Source organism: Sinohyriopsis cumingii, chromosome 1 (genome assembly GCF_028554795.1).
Source record: "Sinohyriopsis cumingii isolate HCF-2022 chromosome 1, ASM2855479v2, whole genome shotgun sequence".
Lineage (NCBI taxonomy): Eukaryota > Metazoa > Mollusca > Bivalvia > Unionida > Unionidae > Sinohyriopsis > Sinohyriopsis cumingii.
The window spans coordinates 52,252,972-52,275,491 of NC_142961.1; the positions used below are offsets into that span (position 1 = coordinate 52,252,972).

Below are 22,520 nucleotides of genomic sequence, written 5' to 3' on the forward strand. Positions count from 1 at the left end.
ATGGTGGCTTCATTTAACTCTTTGTTTTGTACAACATGGATGATTTGAAAACATCTTATTACCAAATTTCATGTCTCAGTTAAACTTAGAAGATTTTACGATGTTATCTTCAAAACAGAAGAAATAATGCAATTTCCTCATGCAAAGAAAATCTCATCTAGAACAAATCCGGGCATGGGAATAAGGTTGAATGCCAACTAATCTATCACATTTTACTCCCTGCTGATGCAAAAGACTGCTACAGCCACAGGTACTTGCATTTGTTAGTGAAGAAGGAAAACTATTGACTCAGTCCTATTCTACAATTTTTGTTTAACTTACACAAGGTGATAAACTTGAACAGTTTGAAATTTACCCCATCGCTCATTCTATGCTAATTTCATTTTTTTCTATCAGCACCTTCATTCACTTGTTAAATATAAAAAAAAATGCGACATTCCAAATTTGTTCCTCATGTACAATTTAAGGAGAGATGAGGATTTTATCTTAAGGGAGACCTCCCCTTTTATCAAAGAAAAAAATAGGGGGAGGAAGAAACAGTTTTAGGTCAATATTTATCTAAACTTCAATATCTGTCTCTATCTTCATACTTCACTTTCTTATAGCTCTACTGAAATCAACATCTTTGACAGACATCTCTAGTTGTTTAAGCATTAATCTGTTAATTATTCCTGAGCATACTCTGCTCGTTTTCTTTGTATCACTATTGTTCTGTGCTTCTTTCTGAAGAGGCATATAGCTAGCTTTGTCAGCTTGACTATGTTGGGAAACTGATCTGTTATGCACAATTTTCCAGAGCTCACAGATATTATCTTTTGGATTCATCTGCACCAAAATAGGATTTTTCACTAACATAAACTTCTTTGTTAAATTGGTAGTTTACTGGCTACCATGCCAAATTCCTTATCTGCTCCATAATGCTGTATTACAGTATTTAGTCCATCAGTGCTTGTATAGACAGAGGTATTAAAATATCTTTACTTCTTAATTTAATTGTTTTAACCCTTATTTTATTCTGTTTATCTTAACCCTGATATGGATACATATATGTGCAGTGTCAAATTTTGAATTGCAGTGAACTTTAAAGTTGAATGCATTGAGCATTAAAATTTTATCGCATTTAAGCCAGAAAGTCTTTGTGAATCGTCACTTCGACCTTTCTTCGTTCATTTCCCCCCATGTCAGTGTAAACTTCAAATGGGCAGCATTCCAACTCAGTGAAATTGACCGGGGTATCTTAACATGGTCCTTAGAAAGTAAACATTTGAGCTACCAACTCTAACTGCTTGGTAGGAACCTATATTTGCTTATCATTTTTTGAAAGGGAAATTGTTATTTGATGAAAGGAATTATTTCTTTGGGAAAAATTAGGGACCACTGCCTACGATTGGGCAGAATAAATTAAGGCTTACACTTTAGAAGCAATCAGACTTTAACCCTTTCATCACTATGGACCGCTTTACTGGTTTGGGGCAGTGTTCTTCTCTAATGTTATATATACATTTTGGGGTACCTCTAATAACTTCCTTCTTGTAATGTAGATATTATATTTGGATTATTTTGTGAGTTTAGCTTGTATACAACTAGAAATATCGAACAAATTATGCACTTTTAATGAGTTTTCCGAATGGTGAAATTTGTATCCAAAATGGCGGAGTTATAAGAAAGATCAAATGAGAATGAAGTGTCAGATTTTGAATTATCAGAGGATTTTACCAGTTTTGACTTAGTAAAGTTGGATGAAAATGAGAGAAGGCATCTGGAGAGGCAATGAAATGCACTTGTAGATGACAATGAAGAGGACTATGAAGGTTTTGAACCGGAGGAAATGTATGCTTCATGTAATTTTGTTTGGACGAAGTTGGAAAACCAAAGAGATTTGTTTCATTTTTCTGAGAGAGTTGGACTCGCCCGAGTGTTGGATGGCTCCAAGAAAGCTTTGGAATATTTTCAAATATTCCATTCAGATGAAGTTTTTGGAAACATTGTCCGTCTAACGAATTTGAATGCGACGATCAAACGTGCCAGAGGCGATACAGGTGTGTGGACAGATCTCAAGGCATTTTATGGAATTTTAATTTCTACCTGTCAGATACCAGAAAGAAAGACTTGTGTTGCTACTGGAATTGTTCATGAGTACATCTAGGGTCAATTGAACAAGTTTTTTGAACTTTCTAAGTTTTCTATGAGGTAAATAGATAATTACTTGTATTTTATCTGTTGTGTTACCTGTTGGCACCTGTATTTTAACAGTTGTAATAGATATGCACATTTTAGTCGGTTAGTCATAAAATTTTATTTTTAACCTTGATTTTGACACCTAATCCAGCCAGATATCTTTAAAATTGGCAAAGTTAGGTTATTTCAAAATCTGCAAGTCATTTTGCTTTACAAATCCAAAGTTATTTAGTGTTGAGGACTCTATGCCCCCAAAGTTACTTAGTGATGAAAGGGTTGAAGTGATGACCATAGTTGAAATTCTTTAGTCTGAAAATTTCCTGGAAGAGGAAAAGTAATTGACTCCATGGGAAGCCTAAAGAGAATAGTGCTTTCCTCGTTAAACAAGAAAGGGATCAGGTGGCCGTCTTGTGAAATGAAAGACAGGTTTTAGTGCTAGAACGCACAAGTTCTGAAAGAGAACAACAGCAAAAAGGAACAGCTTTCTGGGAGAGAGATGGGACAGTCTGAAGACAGAAGTCTGAGGAAAAAGAAGGACAAGGTCAGAATAAAAGGACCAGGAAGTCCATGAAGGGACAAAGCATAGAGCTTAGGAAGGATGGATTAGGATGTTGATTTATGGTCAAGAGTGGAAGGTGATGCAAATCAATCATAGACATTGCGCTCTTTTCACCTCTCGTTATGAGGATGAAATAAATCCAAATTGGACACTCCTGTTAAATTCTATTGATATAATCTGACTTGAACTGGAACTGGCTTTATTAATTTGTTCTGATTAAATTTGTTATTTTTTTGTCAAAGGGAGCTCGTATTGCTTTATTTTTTCCCAGCATTCTCGCTCAGTTCTCTGTTGAAAATCTATTCTTCTTTCACTCCTGCCAGGCTATACTATCAAGGAACGTCATCCTCTAGATAACGCCAGCCAAATCCAATTAACCACCCCTCTTACTAAGAGGGAGACATTACAATATATATGGTTTTGTAGCATACGATCAGTTGGGCAAAATTCGTTTAATTGCACACCCTGACAGCATCTCTCCTTAAGTACTTGACATATCTAATGACTTTCCCATAAAGTCTCTCTCTCTTGCACTGCCAACACTTCCAGTTTGTCACACACAGAATAAGCTACATTGTATTTGATTGGTGGTTATTTTTTAACCTGGACCTGAACAAACAATAACCACAAATGAGAATTCAGTGTAACATATTTCACTGTGCAGCACACGGGTAGCTTAGCTTTCAGATTGATCAAAGGAGTCCAGATACAATTCAAAGTAGAAACTAAATGTGAAAGTGCTTATTATATGATGAATAAAGTACTTCATTATACATGTGGATCACATTTGGAATATATTGTACGGGTATATGCTGAACATACTTATAGGTTAAGATAATTAGCATGGAATGGGTGGGGGACATTTTTTGACCCATGTCACTTTGTGTGAACTTGTAGACAGTGAGTGGGTATTCTCAAATAGTCTTTTTCGTTTTTAATAATAAACATGAGTGCCTATGACTGCAAATGCTGTTTCAGATGGATTATAAATTTACAGAATAACAAAGGCAACTAATAAAAATTATTCCTGACTACTGAAGACTAAAATGACTTACATACGGTAAATATTGTCTCCATCTCTTGCATCAATATGTGTATTGTTTCAGCCAAAGTAATGATGCATCGATATATCTATGAATCGTTTCACCCCTACAAAACACGGTTGGCACTTAACTAGGATCTCAGAGAAATGCATAGCTGTTACAGTAGATTGACATATTTATTTTAGGTTTATTTACAAGAGGACACATTGCATTTATGACAATTACACTTAAAAGAAACTAAAAGATAGCACCAGAACACAGATTTCGGTTGATAATTTTTTAAAATTTGTATTTATTTATTAAAGTACTGCCTCCACTAGACATAAGTGACATTTTCATTAATCAAAATTTCCTTGAGTATTGTTAATTACATTGTACTTAGAAAGTCATTTGGAAAGAAAGTGTAACAAATTATGATTTCTTATTAAAAGTAGATATTTCAGAATGTTGATTAAAAATTCCAGGTCTTATCTACCATTTTTGACAATAAATGAGAGATACATCAAAGTTTCTGTCACCAATTTTGATCTTGATTTTCTTCAGGTTCAACAAATAAGGATACATTTTTGGGTATTTTCTGGTTTAAAGAATGGGATCCACCCTTAACCCATGTTATAAGCAGGTTTGCAAGTTATCAGAGCATGAGTTATCGAGGGAGTGGTTTATTAAGATGTAGAACAAGTAATATTTAATTTAATTTGAGTAATAGTGCCTACTTGACTATGCTGATATATATATTTAGTAAACAGTTGACGAGAAAAATCAAAACGGGATATTTTTGCTTTTTATTTCAATGATCAATAACAGTAAATTAATAAATAGCATATTTTGATTAAGTATTTCTTGTTCAATAATGGTGTAACAAAGCCATACAAAAATGCAAACTTTGGCTCGAAATGGACATTGTTTGCTATTTGTTGTTAAATAGCAACATGTGTTACGAAGTCAATTACAGCGTCAATGGTTGTCTGACACCATAATGGGCAGAGCATGTTATGTTGAAATTCTTTAATTTTCTTGGGCTGAATCTGTAATGAGCAGAGCCTGTTAATGGCCAACTCTGTTATGGGCCTCTCCAATTACCTACTCTTTTCATAAATAAGAGCAAGACAGTTCAAGCTATCAAAAAGAATCCTAAATCCAATAACAGCTGGGAAAATTAAATGGTCTGTCACTAAGAGGGACTTGGCTTCAGTTGATGTTCTTAAGAAAAGCAAATCAGTAGCCATTGTCAACACTGTTCTAAAATATTTACAAGAATTAGCATCAAACAAGGATGTAAGTTTTGGTGTCATTTAAACAAAGCCATCAGTCTTGAAGAAGCATAGCTAACATGACAAGGTTGTTTTTTACCCTTAGTTAAACTAAATTTACTGCTGAAATGAATAATAATGTTGGAAAATTTAATGATCATAAGACTGATGTGTATGTGTGTGTGTGTATGTTTTCTCTCTCTCTCGTGCGATTTGGCATACATTATACAGTGCTCAAGACTAACAGATCTTGGTATCCAGATTATTTCTGTTGTCAGTGATGTCAGTATCTGGTCGTAGACCAGCATAACTAATTGGATGGTTTGTTGTCTGTCTGTCTGTTAGAACAAGTTTGTCATTACTACTTATCTGAAACTATTTTAAGGATTGCCTTGAAACTTTATCAACACATTTATGCCCTTCTTCGCTAGCCAAGGTTCTGATAACCCTATCTACATCTTAACATATCGAGCAGATATATCTGAACTTCGAGTCTGTGAATTTGAACACCATTCCTACATGAATGAGACAAGGGGAGCACAAAACTTGAATGGACTGATAAATAAGCACTTTTACAGTGCTGGTCCATGTTTGCACAAATACCTTTCACTCAAACAGACATGTAATGGCTTTCCTCGGAGTCATAGTCATAGTTTGAATGTTAACCCTTTACCTCGTAGGTATATAACAAAGGATTGCAGGTGAGATAAAAGATGCATATATGCTTGTATGCCATCTTACCTGTAGTTCACTTATATTGCAGAATTTTGATGATACTGTTTCATCTTAGTCCAGTTATAGCAAGTGTACAGAGAGACAGTTGAAATTAACAAGCCCTTTTTCTGTTTTAGAATACTGCTGGCCTAGATGACTTTGATAGAATAAAGACCCTTGGAACAGGTTCATTTGGTAGAGTTATGTTGGTGCAACACAAAGCAAATAAGGAGTACTATGCCATGAAAATCTTAGACAAACAGAAGGTAAGTCATTTTTTTTATTGCTTTCCATCCTCAAAAGTAAAATTTGTAATGTGCACATAGCCATGCCCACTTCTAAAAAGATCATGGTCACTTCAAGGTAGAATATTATTCTGTGACTTGTATTCCTGTTTGGAGTACAACTTCTGAACCACTGAAGATATAGTGTAAAAGAAAACAGTTGCAGAAAATATGAAAATACAATCATTGCAGTCAAATCTGGATATTGACTCATCTTTGTTCTGTCTGGTTAAGCACTTAGTCTGGATGTGTGTTTTCATATTGGATTAAGCTGACGATGGTAATGAACCAGACTAACTGAGCAGTGAACACTTTCTTTAATCTACCTATATTGTTCAAAGAAAACACTATCCTGGACATGACTTCATTGCATGTTTTAGCATACAATCCTCTGAGAATGTCAAAAGGAAATGCATTGGAAGTGTAGAGGGACAATCAGCCTTGTGAAAAGTTGAAACATTTCAACAGTGGTCACCAAAAAATAAAAAAAGATTTTTCAGATAATTGGTTATATTTAGGATAAAGAAAGAAAGGCGACTTCAGCATTGCCCATGGCAGGCAAGGTGATTGTCACGGTAGTAGTCAGCTTAAATGGGGTTTCTAAGCCAAACCTCTATTTTGTATCAGGATGACTACATGATTACCCCCCTCCAAGGCTTCCCATATTAGTCTAAACAAAAACAAAAACAACTATTAATAACTAGCTGGGATTTGCAGGTCACATGTCTGAATGTTAAATGCCTATGTGCTATTAATAACTCACTGTGATTTTACAAAATAATAATTGTACATTTTGCAACAGATGCATTAAGATGGTCTTGTACACATGTAAGATCCTTAGCGTATGTTTGATTTCACAATGGAGGCTCTTTACGATTTTTGACACAACCACCTGTCGAAATATTTTCATACACTTCAGAGGAGACTTCATCATATCTGATATCTATTAAAACTGAGAATGAAAATGGAGGGTTAAAATGTGTTGGTAATTAAGTAATATCATTGACTTGATCACGAGATCTTCTGTTCCATCAATATAACTAACAACATAACATAACTGACCCAGTTTAAAATTTTTAAGTACTAGATGCTGCCTGAGAATCGCAAATGATGTTGCAAAACTCAAAAGACAGTGAATATCCGCTTGCCCTATATCTATGGTGGGTAGATTACAGTATCCAGCAATCAACTATTTGATATTTCTGTATCTTGCTTCTGTCAATAACTTTCCAGCTTCTTTTGTATTGTTTTTCAATGCATTTTTTTTTTAACTATTATGTATTTCATAGTCTTTATCAATAGTTGGTTCACAATTGCAATATGGTCAATCTTTTAATAAAATGTATCTCGTTTGACATCATCATATAACTAAGTTCTAGGCTAAGTTTCTGATAATCTGTTTAGTGCAGCATTAATACGTCATACTTTTCTTCATCACTGGTGAGAGAGTCTATCAAAACTAGATATGCTGTTGTTAGCAGGTTAGCGTCAGCATTGTTATCTACTATTTCCAGCGGCATCTTTTTATCATAATAGTCCATACTGAGTACATGAAATACTAGTCATTTAGCAAATGTGTCCTTGAGCTTATGATTTTTAAGAAACTTGTGTTTCTTTGTTTTAACTAGTTTGTCAAGCTGGTCATAAATCTTCTGTAGTCGCTCTTACTCCAGTTCCTTACCACCATGAAATTTTGTTTTTACAAGGTTAGATTTATCGTTAGTCAAAACATTTTCTTTATTTAGCTCAAGCAGTGTATTTCTCCGATATTTTTCATTTTTAATTGTTGCACCTCAGAGTCACTTACAGTACCGCTCCAGTGGCCTAGTGGTTAGAGCGTGTGCCTCAGATGCGGGAGGTCGTGGGTTCGATCCCCAGCCAAGTCTTACCAAAGACTTACAAAAACGTTTATAACAGCTGCCTCACTTGGCGCTCAGCATTATGAGGTTAGTGTTAGGATTGGTCGGCCTTGTGTCAGGATAATGTGACTAGGTGGGACATCATGGTGCATGTCTGCGGCATGATGCCCCTAGTGCTAGGCAGCACTACAAACTACCACACTGCAGACATCTTAGTGATGTGACTGAAAAATTGTTAAAGCTATGTTAACAATCCAAATCACACACACACACACACACAAAAATTTCACAGCACACTCAATTACAGAAATGTGCAACAGTAGATAGAAAGATAATGGGCCACAAAAATGTCAACCGCATTTGCCAGTTTTGATAACAGTTTTCAGTTCGATAATAAGCGTTTACTTACAGATTTCTCTACTGCAAAAAAGCGTAATGGCTGGCATGTATGCAGCAGCACAAACAGCTTTATACACTGTTCCACAGGGAATATGCTAATGTATTTTTCTTGTCAAAGATTTGTCCGGGTTATTTTCTGCTACTTGCAATGTAGGCAACAATATTTTCAATGACTTGTATAAATTTCATTTCTTGTGATAGGAATACATATTTGGTACCATTGTAAAGAAGACAAATTCATGTTTATGAAAATATTCTTATAAGCAAGTTTAGTCTCACACATGATTACACAGGTAAATCAAAAGGCAAGTTAAAGGTAAATTTCGCTGTATTCTCTATAAAATGTTGAATAAAAGTGTTTAATTAAAGAGTAATATGTGGTCTGTTTTTGATCCATTGTGGTGTTCTTACAAATCAGGACTTGAATAAATGTAATGTTATCTCAAAATTAAAGCAAATGCAAAGGTGTATTAATGGTATTTAAAAACTAGTATACAAGGTTTTATGTTCATTTCATTGGAAATAAATATGAAATAAAACATGGATTGACAGTGAACCAGATTAATTTAGCAAAAATCCACGACAGTTCCTTGGCAAACACATCAGTATGTTCTCAGTCCCATCTTTGTTGCTTTGTGCTATGGTCAAATCAGGTTCAACAGGTGCATAGAAAGATGACAGGTAGTGTACAATTCTGTGGTCCTTCCAATAAGATGCAAGTAATGGACCACACATGAGCCAGTCTGATGATCCTCTGGCTAGGTGTCTTGCTACTGCATTTGACAAGACTAAGTCCTTTGAATATTCCTTTCGATTTGCATGCACATGCTTGCCACAAAGGTAGGTATTTATGCAATAAAGGTAATCTGCTAACTGAGGACTGGTGCAAAACTTGTCAGTGTATATGACATAGCCTTTCATTTGCAAAGGTCTTGTTAGTTCAATAACTACTCTGGCTGCCAAACCTAGATTGCTGTTCACAAGAGTTCCATTTTTTTCAAGGTAGACATCAAAATTGTAGCAATATGCTGACACTGCTTCTGCAACTACCCATAACTTGATGCCAAACTTTACAGGTTTGTCTTTCATGTATTGTTTGATTCCAAGTCTACCGTTAAATGGTACCATAGCTTCATCCACAGATATTTCTCTGCTTAGAACATATTGACTTGAATTGCCAACATCAGTAGTCTAATATGAATCTTTATTTTGTGCAATTTGTCACCTTAATGATTTTGACTGGTATCATCACTGAGATGCAGGTAGCGTTTTACCTGGACAAACCTGTAATGTGACATAATTTCTCCGAAATTTGATCCAATAAGCCAGAATTTCTCACTTTTATACCAATACAGTTCATCTCTGTTGAATTTCATAACTTCCCATCAATATCAACAGGCCATAAAATGTCTTTATTTCTGAAAACTTGCCATCAGTCAAAACACCTTTGTCTTGATTTGGGTCAGTCTCTCGTGTCATGTGTGCATTAGGATTTGTAAATCTTGCTACTTCTGAAAACACATACTGGGATCGTCCTGGGCTTCGCCAATGTCGCAAATTGCGATTTTTTTTCCTTATTGGCGACAAAAATATCCCATCTGGCGATTTTTTTGGCGACATACCTTTTGGTTATTTAATTTGTACATACAATCATGGATTTGGACTGGATAAATTAAAAGGCAGATCGAAAGGAAGCCACAAACTTGACTAAGCAATGCATTGGTATCAATCTGTTACACAAACAATCCTTTGTTCTTATTGACAACCCCATCTTTACAGTGCATTGTTACATCATAATCTGGGGGCCCCGAGTGGCCGAGTGGTCTAAAGCGCTCTCCGTTACAGATCACTGCCATCTCACCTCTGTCTGCGTGGGTTCGAGTCCAGGATTCGGCCAATGTGGGTATGTGAGAAAGCTTGCCAGTAGCTTCTCGTGGGTCGGTGGTTCTTCTCGGGGTTTTCCCGGGTTCTTCCTCCACCATTAATACTGGCCGCCATGCATAGCCAATCGTGTGCTGAAAAATGGCGTTAAACCCCACAACAACAACAACATCATAATCTGCTTATGCTGACATCTGGGCTGAGTACTGTATGCTGCGATACAGTCAATCATGCTACCGCACTATACCTACAACTGACCGACTTCTGAAGATGCGAGTAGAACAGATACAATTAATTGAATGGCTAATCCTTCTGTTTTTTTTATACATATACCAATACAATAGTTTTGCTGAACCTTCATAGAAAACTGATAAGCTCTGAAGTACCGACAACTGTGTATAAATACAAAACAAATGGAAACAATCTAAATCACAATTACATCTGTCGCCAGTGCAGCATTTTACTCATTGATCTTTTCCTTTTGCCATCAGTCCTGTGTTATGGCTGCAGAGACTTAAACTCCGCAACAAAAAATAGCAAAAAAAAAAAAAAAAAGTTTTGCATAATTAATAATAATTATTTATTTCTCAAAATACAGGAGTGAAAGAATCCCTTAGTTGGGTGTGAATTTATGCTTATATATACGGTCCAATATTGCCAGGTGTTGACTCGTGTAAGTTTCATTCGTGGGAATGGAGATCCTATTTTTCTTGTCGAGAAAATTTATACAGCATTCAGTGATCATTCTTGGGATTTAGGAAGCAATTCGCTACAAGCTTTGTGAAGCTAGCCATAAAGGGGGGGGGGCTGCTGAGAGACTACTGGTGTCACCTGTCAGCACTGTACACTGTGAACGTGGATTCAGTAAGATGAACTTCATAAAAACTGACATCAGAAATAAGCTCTGCATCTCATCTCTCGAGAATTTAATGAGAATCAGCATGTACAGATGTGAAAAATTAGACTTTGAAACTGCATTCAACAAGTGGGCAGCCCTAAAATCGCGACGGATCTTCATGTAACACTTTGTAACATTTTGTTAATGCTTCTTGTAATTAAAATATTAACTAATCCATCTTTTGTCATTTTCATTGCCTGTTACATTAATAGACTAAATTAACACTTGGAAAAATGTACACTACTTTTTTTGGCGACACTTTTTGAAAATTGGCGACAAAATATTGAGGTTGGCGATTTTTTTGGCGACAGCTTTTTAAAAGCCAGGACCATCCCTGACATAGTTGCTATAAAATAGCTGAAAATATTCAAGAGGATTTCTTGATTCATCAAATACTCGTGTTGGACCTACACATTGGAAAATATGTAAATATTACGTTCCGATGGAGATTTTGTCCACTGACAAAATTCACTGTCTCGTATTCATAAGCAAGTTCAGAACCTTCAAATTTCTCATTGTCATCACTACTGCCAACATCACACCATTTTTGTTGTATATGTTCCCTCTCTTCTTGATTTATCTTTATAAGATCAAAATTGCCGATATTTTCAATTATTGCATCCCCAGATAATTCAGATTCATTATCAGACAAATCTGCCATTTTTGGATGTACTTAGGCTACTTCGAAGATTTCCATTTATAGATCAGAACCCCCCCCTTGTTGTAAAGAACCTATCTTAAAGTCCGAATGCATCCAAATAGTATGCAAATGAATCAGTGTATGAATTAAATATTACTATAGGGGAATCCCAGACATTGACCAATCAGAGAATTTATTGCCCAAACAAGACAGGTATGTGAGACGGGAATACTGGACTAGTGTTGAGTGGGAGTTATTGTTCCTGGACCGTTTTACTGGTCTTTAGTGTTGAAAGGGTTAATATCAGATTGGAATTTTGTGTGAATATTAGGTGTATTAATTTTGTGTGAAATATAAATATAGATTGTCAGTGAATTCAAGTAAAAAAATGCAGTAGTGAGCTTAAATGGTCATTTCTAAGCCAACCCTATTTTGTATGATGATGATGAATGATTCAGTGGTAGGTCCTTGACAGGTAATCAGCAATGAAATTGATGCTGTTCCCTCTGCAAAAGTTGTTTTCATATTTTATTTAGACTAACTAGGGGGACCTTGGAGTGGGGGGGTAATCATGCTGTTGTCCTAATACAAAATAAGGGTTTGGCTTAGAAACCCCATTTAAGCACACTACTGCGGTCATGTGAATTCCAGGAAACATAAAGATTATGTTGTAATGAAATCTAGGTTATTGACTCCTGGGATTTTGGACCACTGTGCTAGAAACTGAAATGGAGGTCATAAAAGGCAGGTGTATTATATACAAACCATCTGGTTGAGCATAACGCTGCAATTGCTAAACTATTTAGATGCATGTTTGGGTGGTTCATCAGTAGCTAACAATTATAAGTGTGGTAGTACGAAAAGTACTTCCATTGTATTACAACACTTAAGTCAGTTCAGGAAGATGCTGTCAAAAGTATTTAGTGATCGTTCAGTATAGCAAGTGATGTTAGCAATGATTCAAAGCCATACCCATTTGTTAGATAATTTGATTACACTGGGGGTTGTAAATGAAGCTTTTCTTTCAGTTCCAACATGTGTTATGAAATCACTACTGCAGAAAATATTTTCACATTATTAGATGATGATTTGGAAAAGATGTAAATAATTGAATAATTGTATTATATTTGAATCACACATTGCTTCAGTGATGACAGGTTGCAATAAAGGTGTTACATCACATAAATAGGTTGAGTAGATGTTCATTCCATTTGATATATTTAGCAAGTTAAAAGAAGGATGATATACTTCTCGTGAGCTTTTATGGCTTGTTAGTAGACACGTAATATTATTCGGCTAAAAGTGTGAATAGACAAAATGGAGCTGAATGGTGTTCATAATCTGGGGAAAAGAGCAGAAAAAAATATTGAAGCATAGTTTCTACAGTAAATTGTGTGTGTATGTGTGTGTGTGTCTGAGAGAGAGAGGTCTCATTAGAATTTTGGTGAAAACAGGAGTTCCATCAGCATGGTGCTGTAGGGGGGATGGGCCTGTCATAAAGGTGGCAGTGTTTATTTGGTCGAAAAAGTTAATTTGCATTAAAGTCTGTATGTAAATCTGATGTAGAAATTTAAAGCTAGATATTTGATTACAGTTTTCGATTTTCATTATGAAATTATTGATAAAGGTCCCTTCAGATAAAAAAGACACCCCTCCCCCCTTCCAATTTTGGCAGGGACATGAAGTCTGTGCTCTAATTCCTTCTGTAGATTGCTACTTCTACCACCCACAGACAGTTTAATGAATAAACGGAACTCCTCCATACCTTGTCATACACTGCAAAGACTTTGTAAGGAAGTTGATGCTTGAGTAGGCCAGCCAGTTTTCAGAGACAATTGATCATGAGTGAAACACTGACAGAACTACACATAACAAGAGTGCTGCAAATATTACACCAGACCCATCTTTTGACCTTTTCCACCATGTAATGATCTTGACCTGGAGTTAGAGTCTTGGAAGTGTATGAAAATTTGCATGCAAAATAATAAGTAAGCATTGCAAGCAAAGTTTTCCAGTAGTAGATGATGCCTTACCAACATGGTAGCATACTGATTGGACTTGTCGCAGTTTAATTGATGCGTATAGAGTCTAGGCATTATTATTGTCAATTTTGGATAATTCATTTTCACTTGTTCTGTTAACAACAGTATTTAATATTAACTCTTAAGTTTAAAATATTTTTATTGTAGGTTGGTTCTGCCTTTAGTTCTGTTTGCTTTGCACATTCAGCCTAAAGTTCAGGTGTTGTCTGATTCTACACAAGTCATGGTATATTTTCTCCAAGCTCAGATTTTGTCCATGTGTGGAACAGTAGTTAGATTGTTTTACAATAGCTGAGTTATTGAGTGACATGTTTTTATGCTGAAGACGTGTTTTTGTCACTCATAAATGGCTTAATCTATTTGTTTTTGGTGGCAGTATTGCATAGTATCAACAAGTATGTCTATACTGTTTGAAACTGAATTGGAATAAAAAGACTACTATGCATGATTTAGGTCTTCAATTTGCTAAACATTATTAACTGTTTAGACTAGAGCTGGCTTTACTGGTAATGCTGTATGACAGTATGTACCAGGGTAATTATACAGGGTTCCCACGCTACTGGGAAATTGGGAAAAAGTTGGGAGAAATGATAATTTTTTCCCCAAATGTAAAAAGTCCTTGAATTTCACAAATATTAATGAAAGTCGGGGAAAAACCTGGGAATTTTCCACCACCACTTGATGCTCGAAACAATCATGTAATTTAGTCGTAACTAACATTTATCAAGTTCTAACCAGAATATTCGAAGGGTGCAGTATGGATCATTTGGTTGCTTGCAATAAAAGAATATGCTGAGTCAATCCAGATGCCCAGTGGATTAGATTTGTCTAATAGACTTTTATTTTCAAAGTCTGCTTGATATCTGTATCTTTCCTTACTTGGAAGGTATGAAAACCAGTCTAGCATCACAAGAGGCCAACATGGTGGTGGCAAAGCGTAGCCGCTTACTGGATGGCCTAGCAAACTTTAAACGTTGTTAGATCGAGTGATGTATGCATGAAATCGATATGAAAATTACTTATTTTCTCAGAAATTGTGAGTATTAAAATTGTTATGTCTTTAATCTGCTGAAAGACAAGATAAAACTACGTCGTGGATGAAATGTAACCTGGTGCTTGTGATTTGCATTGCTAGTTGCATTAGTATGCAAATCTAACAACAATTATTTTCAAATGTTATAGAGAGAGAAATAAAATAAATATTAAATGAAAGTCTCGTACTGGTTGTAATAAAAAAGATAAAAAAAGAACACAAAATTCTCGATATTTTTATATTCTGAGAACAACTTATGGAGTTTTGTTGTATCACGTGACTACCATGTTGACATGTGCTCTCTGCTTGAGCAGACTGGCCAGATTGCTGGTTTTTAGAAAAAATGTCTGACTTTTTAATTTACTATAATTGAAATTTCTGTACAGCAACATTATAAAGGAGTTTGTTGTTGGTATCATGTGACTATTGGACTTCCGATGTTGTCATTTGAGATTTGTGAAGTCATGTGACTATTCATACAAATGGTGAGTACCGGGTCAGGTTTCATCTACGCCATAGTTTTGTCTTGTCTGTCAGCGGATTAACGACATAACAATTATATTACTTGCCATTTCCGAGAAAATAAATCTTTTTCCTATCAATTTCATGCACGTATGAGTTGATACAACATAAGTTTAAATTTTACATACTAGTATTTTTGATGTAGCAAGTCTGCCTGTACTCACTGAATATTTAATTTTTATAAACAGTGTAGTGGAATAAAATACAATGGTTGCATACAATTCTTTATTTTAGTGCTTTGAAAGAGAAAAAACTTTAAAAAATATATAATTAAATTAGTATATAGGTATTTGCATAAATCCCCCTTTGTTGTACCATCTACCAATTTCAAGAATGAAAATCTTTAAAGTGATAAAAAAATGCACAGAACTTTATCATTTCATTCACTGATTTTTAATTTCTAACCTGACTGTGGCTAGTTTCCATTCTAACATGGCGACATATTGCTTACACTATGGGTGAGTATTTTCTGCTGGATAATTCTGTAAATTGCCATAAGGTTATATCCCTTTGCGCACATGTAAATAAAAATTGTATAATCGGAAGCAGACAACATAGTATTGACCTTCTATGTACATGCATGTGTGAGTGTGTGTATGTGCAGTGTTTCCCTTTACGCACATTTGTGCGTCAGGGACGCACGCTGGAGAAAATTGACGCACACATTTTGTTACCGTGCATTTTTTTGATGCAAAGGATTTTCATAATATGATCATGATTTATTTAATACCCAATGCATTGGACGATGGCTGGCATCGTATATACTTCGCATATAGGCATTGACTGGTTCCCCGCTTTGTTTGCTCCCTGCCTTGCATTGCTCTATTCGTATAGCAAAGTGCAATGCAGGGAACATATAAAACAATGAACCAGACTAGCATAGGCAATGTTATGACGGAGTAGCTTCCCCTAATCTCGCAAGCTTCTCGCGATTTCCATTGAGCTCAGCAAGCTGTTCTTGATATTTAACATCAAGCCTCATTGCACTAGAAAGTGATCACCAGATTAAAACGTCATGCACTAAAAACATTAGCGAAGAAAGTGAAAGAAGCAGAACACAAAAGAGTAACTGTGGATCTGACTTTAATGAAAAATGGAGAAAATTATTCCCTTGACTGGAATATTCATTATGATTACCGGTGTGACTTCTGATCGCGTGATTGTAAAGACTGCAAAAGTGAATAATCCTTTCGTGACAGGATTTTAGAATTTTTAAAAATAGGCCCTTGTTCGCCATAAGATATCTGGAGAACACATTATAACCTAAGACATTATTTCACAACATAGAAATCAGTAAACTTGCAGAGACAAATGCATTATTTGGATTACAAAGTCAGTGGGTCATTGCAGATTTTGTTGGTTTTTAACTTTTACTGCAATAAAGGAAAGATCTTAAAGTTCAAGTGTAACTTATTAGAAAGAAGATGAATCAGTATCCTCCTTGATATTTGGATAAATGTGTTCTAGGACAAAGTACAATGAAACCTATGAAAGTACACATTTGATGAAAGGCAGTAAATTAACTCCCATTTGGTTAAAAAGATTTATTTGGCTTTTTGTATTAGCTTATATGTAATGTGTTGGGCTATAATATTGTTGAGGAGACTCTTAAAAGTATGACTTTAAAAGAAAAATGAACTAATACAATTATTCTTTGAATGGACAATGCATTTGTTTGTTAATTGTGCATGTTGGTGTATTTGTATGTTTAGAGAAAGAGAGAGAGAGAGTATGTTGTGCAAGTTGCAATATCCTATTTCAAGCTGAAAAAGTGCGACTCGTATGAAAATTTGTCAGTACATTTTTGACCCCCACATTTTTTATTTGACCCCCAGTTTTGACACCTAGTTTTTTTTTTGTACCCTCAATTTTACACCCCTGGGGGATACACTCTGTGTGTGTGAGAGATTTGGATTTTTAACATAGCTTTAAGAATTTTCGGTTATATCACTATGTTGTCTGCAGTGGGGCAGTTTACAGTGATGCCTAGCACTGGGGCATCATGTCGGAACATGTAGCATGATGTCCCACCCAGTCCCATTATCCGGACACCAGCCTAACCAGTCCTAACACTAATCTCTTAACTCATTCGGCCCCAGCACTGTTTTCACTATCTCTGCTGATATGCCTCAGAAGCACAAAGCTGTGTCTAGCTGCTTGTGCCCCCAAAGTTTTTACCTGTTTGAAAACGTCGTGCACATGCATTCACTCTTACCTTAATTTCTCTTCTTATATCCAAAAAAATCCACGAAATTTTCACCATTTATTTCAAATGAATTTGTCGACACATTGGTGTAATTTTTTCCCCGTTTGACAAAGTCTTTCACAACTTATTTATACAGTATTTACAAACTTATGTGCAACGTTTATCCGCAAGAACTCCGTCATCATCGCTGTCAGCATCATCATCTTCGGACGATTCAATCTCAGAAACTTCTATGTCCAAATCTAAATCTCACAAAATATTCAACTGCTGAACATATCTTTCCTCAGCTTGCTCAATAATTTCAAGATCAAACCCGAGAAACTCCACATTTTTGCTCTCATCAAAAATCACTCTTCCATCCGCCACCATTTACGATTTTTCACGAACAGAACACGTGTAGTTAAACCGCTCTCAAACTTTAGCCTTTTGCTTCTGAACAATTCACATTTCCACAAATGAAAGTAAAATCATTTCTGATTGGTTTAATAGTTGTTTAGTTCTTGGAATAAACCATTTCTAACCAATCAGAGACGTTGTATCTAACACACATTCATCGCGCCTGGAGTTGGGATCGGCCAATGAATGCAGAAACCGGATCACGCCTACAGACGGGATCGGGACCGAATGAGTTAATGCTGAGCACCAAGTGAGGCAGCTGTTCGTACCAATTTTGTAAGTCTTTTGTATGACTCGACCAGGGATCAAACCCACGCCCTCCAGCATCCGAGGCGGATGCTCTAACCACTAGGCCATCAGAGCGGTAGTTGTACATCTTCCCTTTTGCTGAAAATGGACTTCTTCAGGAAGTGGATGTCACCAGTGAGCAGAGTCGTCTTTTACACAGAAAATTTGCATTTGCACTGAAATGCACAAACAAAGACAGTATTTCGGCTACCCTGATCGTAATTAGATTTGAAATTATAAATCAAAGAACGAACAAAGTTTTGTGCTTTTTTGTCTCATTTATACTTTCAGTTTTTAAATGGGGGTTAGGGGTGTACAAACAAGCAGACCATAGTCCTTTGCCTCTCAGTCTTTTACTGTCTAGGCAGTTGAAACACAGGTGCTCGATGCAGGCTTAATATTAAAAGAAAAGCAATAACCTGAATTAAAATGATCAAAACAAGTGACCAAGTTTCGTCAGATTACCCCCATGAGCCATTGTGACAAAAGGACCCTGTCGATCATACTGTAAAAGAGGCAAGGTATTTATATTCCAAAACGTTTGTTCCACGCCTGACCTTTGATCTCCTTCTGCTGTTTCCATCTTTATTGGCACAGGACCATAATAGGGCTTGTTTTACTGTTGAGATAATTTTCTGTTCATCAAGCTATCATTGATTTTATTGTGTTGCACCAGACTGAAGTTATGAGCTCCACAGTGTACAAATTGCACGAAATTTTACAGTCAGGACACCGCCATGTATAGCCTATCGTGTGCTGAAAAATGGCATTAAACCCCACAACAACAACAACAACAACAACAACAGTCAGGACAAAGTTATGCTCACATGCAAACTGCTCTGTTAATGAGAGATGTGGTGTTTGGGTCTCTATGAAATATGATTGGCTCAAAAGGTAACATCATGAACCAAATCTGTTTTGTTTTGTCTTCAGGTTTTTCTTAACATTAAGCTTGCCCTGAGCACTTGTGTATTGATATACATGTACCAAAGTCAAAAAGTGCAGTGTACTATAAATAGAATACATGTTTACCTGTATGACCAGCACATAAACCTGCCTGTTAAATTTGTTATTGCATAGTACATGTGAAGTTTAACATTAGTTTTAACCATTTAAACTTTTTGGTACACGTCTATAATCAATATAAAGGTGCAAGAGTAAAATCTGAACTTTATATTTGTATAATTATTTTTCATTGAATTTTTTTTTAATATGCTTAAAAGTCTTGTTCATAGTTTAAGCCAGTGAAGATGACACAATGTGACCAACCATAGCTGACATTTCTCATCCTTGAAATGTACCAGTTTATTAACCAGTTTGGACAGAATTGAGACAAGCGAGAGCTGAATAGGGATAAGCGGGAGCAAAGCAAGAGAAACAAATATATATATATGTTGTTTTCATTCTCTTATTTGAATTTTGGCCTCTGTTTCCCAGTTTGCATTGATTTAAGCAAAACTTTATTTTTGGTTTGAAAATTTTCTGTGTTGTATGTATATTATAAACACATTTGGTATGTGTTTAAATCTATCACATTCATATGCAGTGTACTTTGGCCATATGACTCAACTCATTAACCCTTGAGGCAATCATCTCAGTGTTTCCCTGCAACATGCATGCAGAGAGATTACCTTGACTCGAGCAGTGTTAGCCTTACCAGTACCTGCATCTCAGGGAGTCACTGACAGCTCCTGACTTCCTGATTTTTACAGAGGGGGCTATTTGCAATAAGTTAGTTATTTTTTTACTTATATTCCTTCAGTTTGCTGAAATTTGTCATGTGTGTTCTCAGTAAAATTATGTACATACTGGTATAAATTTGATATGACATGAAGAAATAAAACTCAGCATAACAGTAAAAATGAAAGATTTAGTTACAGATTTGATTCTCTTGTCATTTATAATCCATAAAATCCATTATGAATTCAGTGAATAGTTCAACTTTCAACACATGAAATAATTTTATTAAGCATAGACAGAAATTCCATGTTGTATCATAGACAGAAATTGCACATCATATGACTTGCAACCTTTAACCTTGTGTGAAACCAGGAGACGGGGGCATACTTTTCTTTCCCTTTATGTACCTTTCTTAGAATTCTCCACTGAACATTTAAAATATAACAAAACATTTTGAGAAAACTCAAAATTATGTACATTCACGCTAACTAAATTCATTTTCCTAAACATTATTTACTATTTCTTCAAAAGATCTAGAAAATTCTCTATCATAGTCTAAATAATTTCTGGCGCTATCAAAATCATTTTTGTTTCTTCTCTTTTGTGCTGATGTGTTTCCTGTATCTATGTAAGCTTAAATTTGATTGGTTAAGATGCCTGCATAATGAGGAAATGGCTTCAAATCAACCGGTGGTTTGGACCACTTGTAGTATAGTCTAATACTGCCACACAGAAGCGATGCCCAAGATAGAAGCAAAGTAAAGTGCCACATTATGGCGGCACTGTGGAGATGATCGAGGTTGTTGTTGTTGTTGTTGTTGTTGTGGGGTTTAATGCCATTTTTTCAGCACACGATAGGCTATGTATGGCGGCCAGTATTAATGGTGGAGGAAGAACCCGGGAAAACCCTGGGAAGAACCACCGACCCACGAGAAGCTACTGGCAAGCTTTCTCACATACCCACATTGGCCGAATCCTAGACTCTAACCCACGCAGACAGAGGTGAGATGGCAGTGATCCGTATTGGAGGATGAGGGAGGTAAAGTATGACAAGTTATTGTGGTGGCAGGTGTTAATGAGCTAAAAAGAGAACAATGGAAGCTACACGTTGTAATGACTTTTAGCCAGGTAACTAGATTACAATATTTTAATTTCGGTTAGTAAAAATGTGTAATTAACTACCCTTAATCAAATTTTTTAAAATTTATTTACTGAAAGTGCACCATAAAATGGTACTTTAAAAATATTTCTAAAGTTTGAAACAAGCCCATAAGAGCAAATGCATTGGCTTTCAGATCATATTGTTCATTCTGATATCTTTGTTGCTGAATAAAGATTACCATAACTATTCATAGACAACACACTAAAGAATTAAAGCCAGAATATGAATGAACTAAAAACACTTCTTTCCAACTGAATTGACACAGCCAAGACATTAGTGCATCTAATTTTAGAAAGTTTTTTTTATGTAGCCACTGACGTTACAGCTTTGTCACAATGATCCATTGATAGGATTGCAAGTTTTAAGTTTTTATTATTTGTCTATCTGAAGTGATGTTAGGCATTGGTTAAATTGTATTTGCTTAGCTTTATTTCTTTGTATTTTCGCAAAAATGAGTCAGTGAACAACTTTGATCCTACAGCGCCACTTAAACTCCACAACATATTATTGTCCCATATGTTCCTGACCTACATAATTACTTTTTCAAGCTAAGTCATAAATAATGTATTTAGACTCTGCTTTCTATGAATTGTATATTTTGCTGAACATATTTGCCCAGTGGTTTATAAAAATAGACAATCTTATAAAGTGGTACTTTCCAGACACAGTGATATCTGCCATTATTGTCCCATGACAGGTTCACTTACAGTTCCAGACTGATTTTATGAAGAAAATAATATACACGTGATAGTTAAAATATTTATTTTGCCAATTCTATTCTTAAAACACAAATTGCTATTTACATACTTTTTTTTAAGTTTCAAAATCCAAATATATATATTTTTATCATCAAAGGATAACTTCAGAAATTAGGCAGTGATAGGCCTGTAGTTGCAGACTACTCGGGCAATGGTCAATGGTCAGACAGCTATCAAAACACATGCCTGTGAATGTTGAAGAGTTTGTTTGTCAGTGCAAATGATATCAACACCAACTTTTTGATGGCTTGAAGCCTACATTTTGCCTTGAGCTTTGACATAACATTAAAACTAATTTTGCTAAGGTGAGGGATCATCTAAAAAAACAATAATCATTCAGTGTACCTCTAAAATGTGACAAGGTGAAGTTCTTTTCACTTTTCTTATATAAGAAGGCATGGTTTACATTTTTTAGGAAACTTAGTTGCCCACTTTGCCGGGTAGCATGACCCCTGATTGCAATTTTATACGATATTTTAGAAAATCAGCCTTGGCTACATCAACATCAGAGTCTAAACGTATATCTAAGTAATTCTGCAGTATTAAGACACCCTCACATTTGTTTGCACCGCGAACACTGATTTTAAAAACAAAAGTATCAAGGTTTTAAAAAAAATGCATAAAACTTTGTCATATCATTCATCAATTTATAATTTTGAACATGAGTATTTCCTGGGTGCCCTAAACACTGTCAACTTATTGGTGTTTTGAAATCAGATGGGAGT

The 22,520-nt window shown here is 35.6% G+C and overlaps 1 protein-coding gene across 8 annotated transcripts in view; it reads left to right on the top strand.

The window, feature by feature from the left end:
- The window catches only part of LOC149806869 (cAMP-dependent protein kinase catalytic subunit beta), a 489,283-nt gene that overhangs the window by 354,064 nt on the left and 112,699 nt on the right, over positions 1–22,520 (top strand). For all 8 annotated transcript variants that reach the window (XM_089958918.1, XM_089958928.1, XM_089958958.1 and 5 more), the window contains one exon: positions 5,885–6,013. In XM_089958918.1, the coding sequence (XP_089815044.1) occupies positions 5,885–6,013 (129 nt within the window). The remainder of the gene's footprint in view (positions 1–5,884; positions 6,014–22,520) is intronic.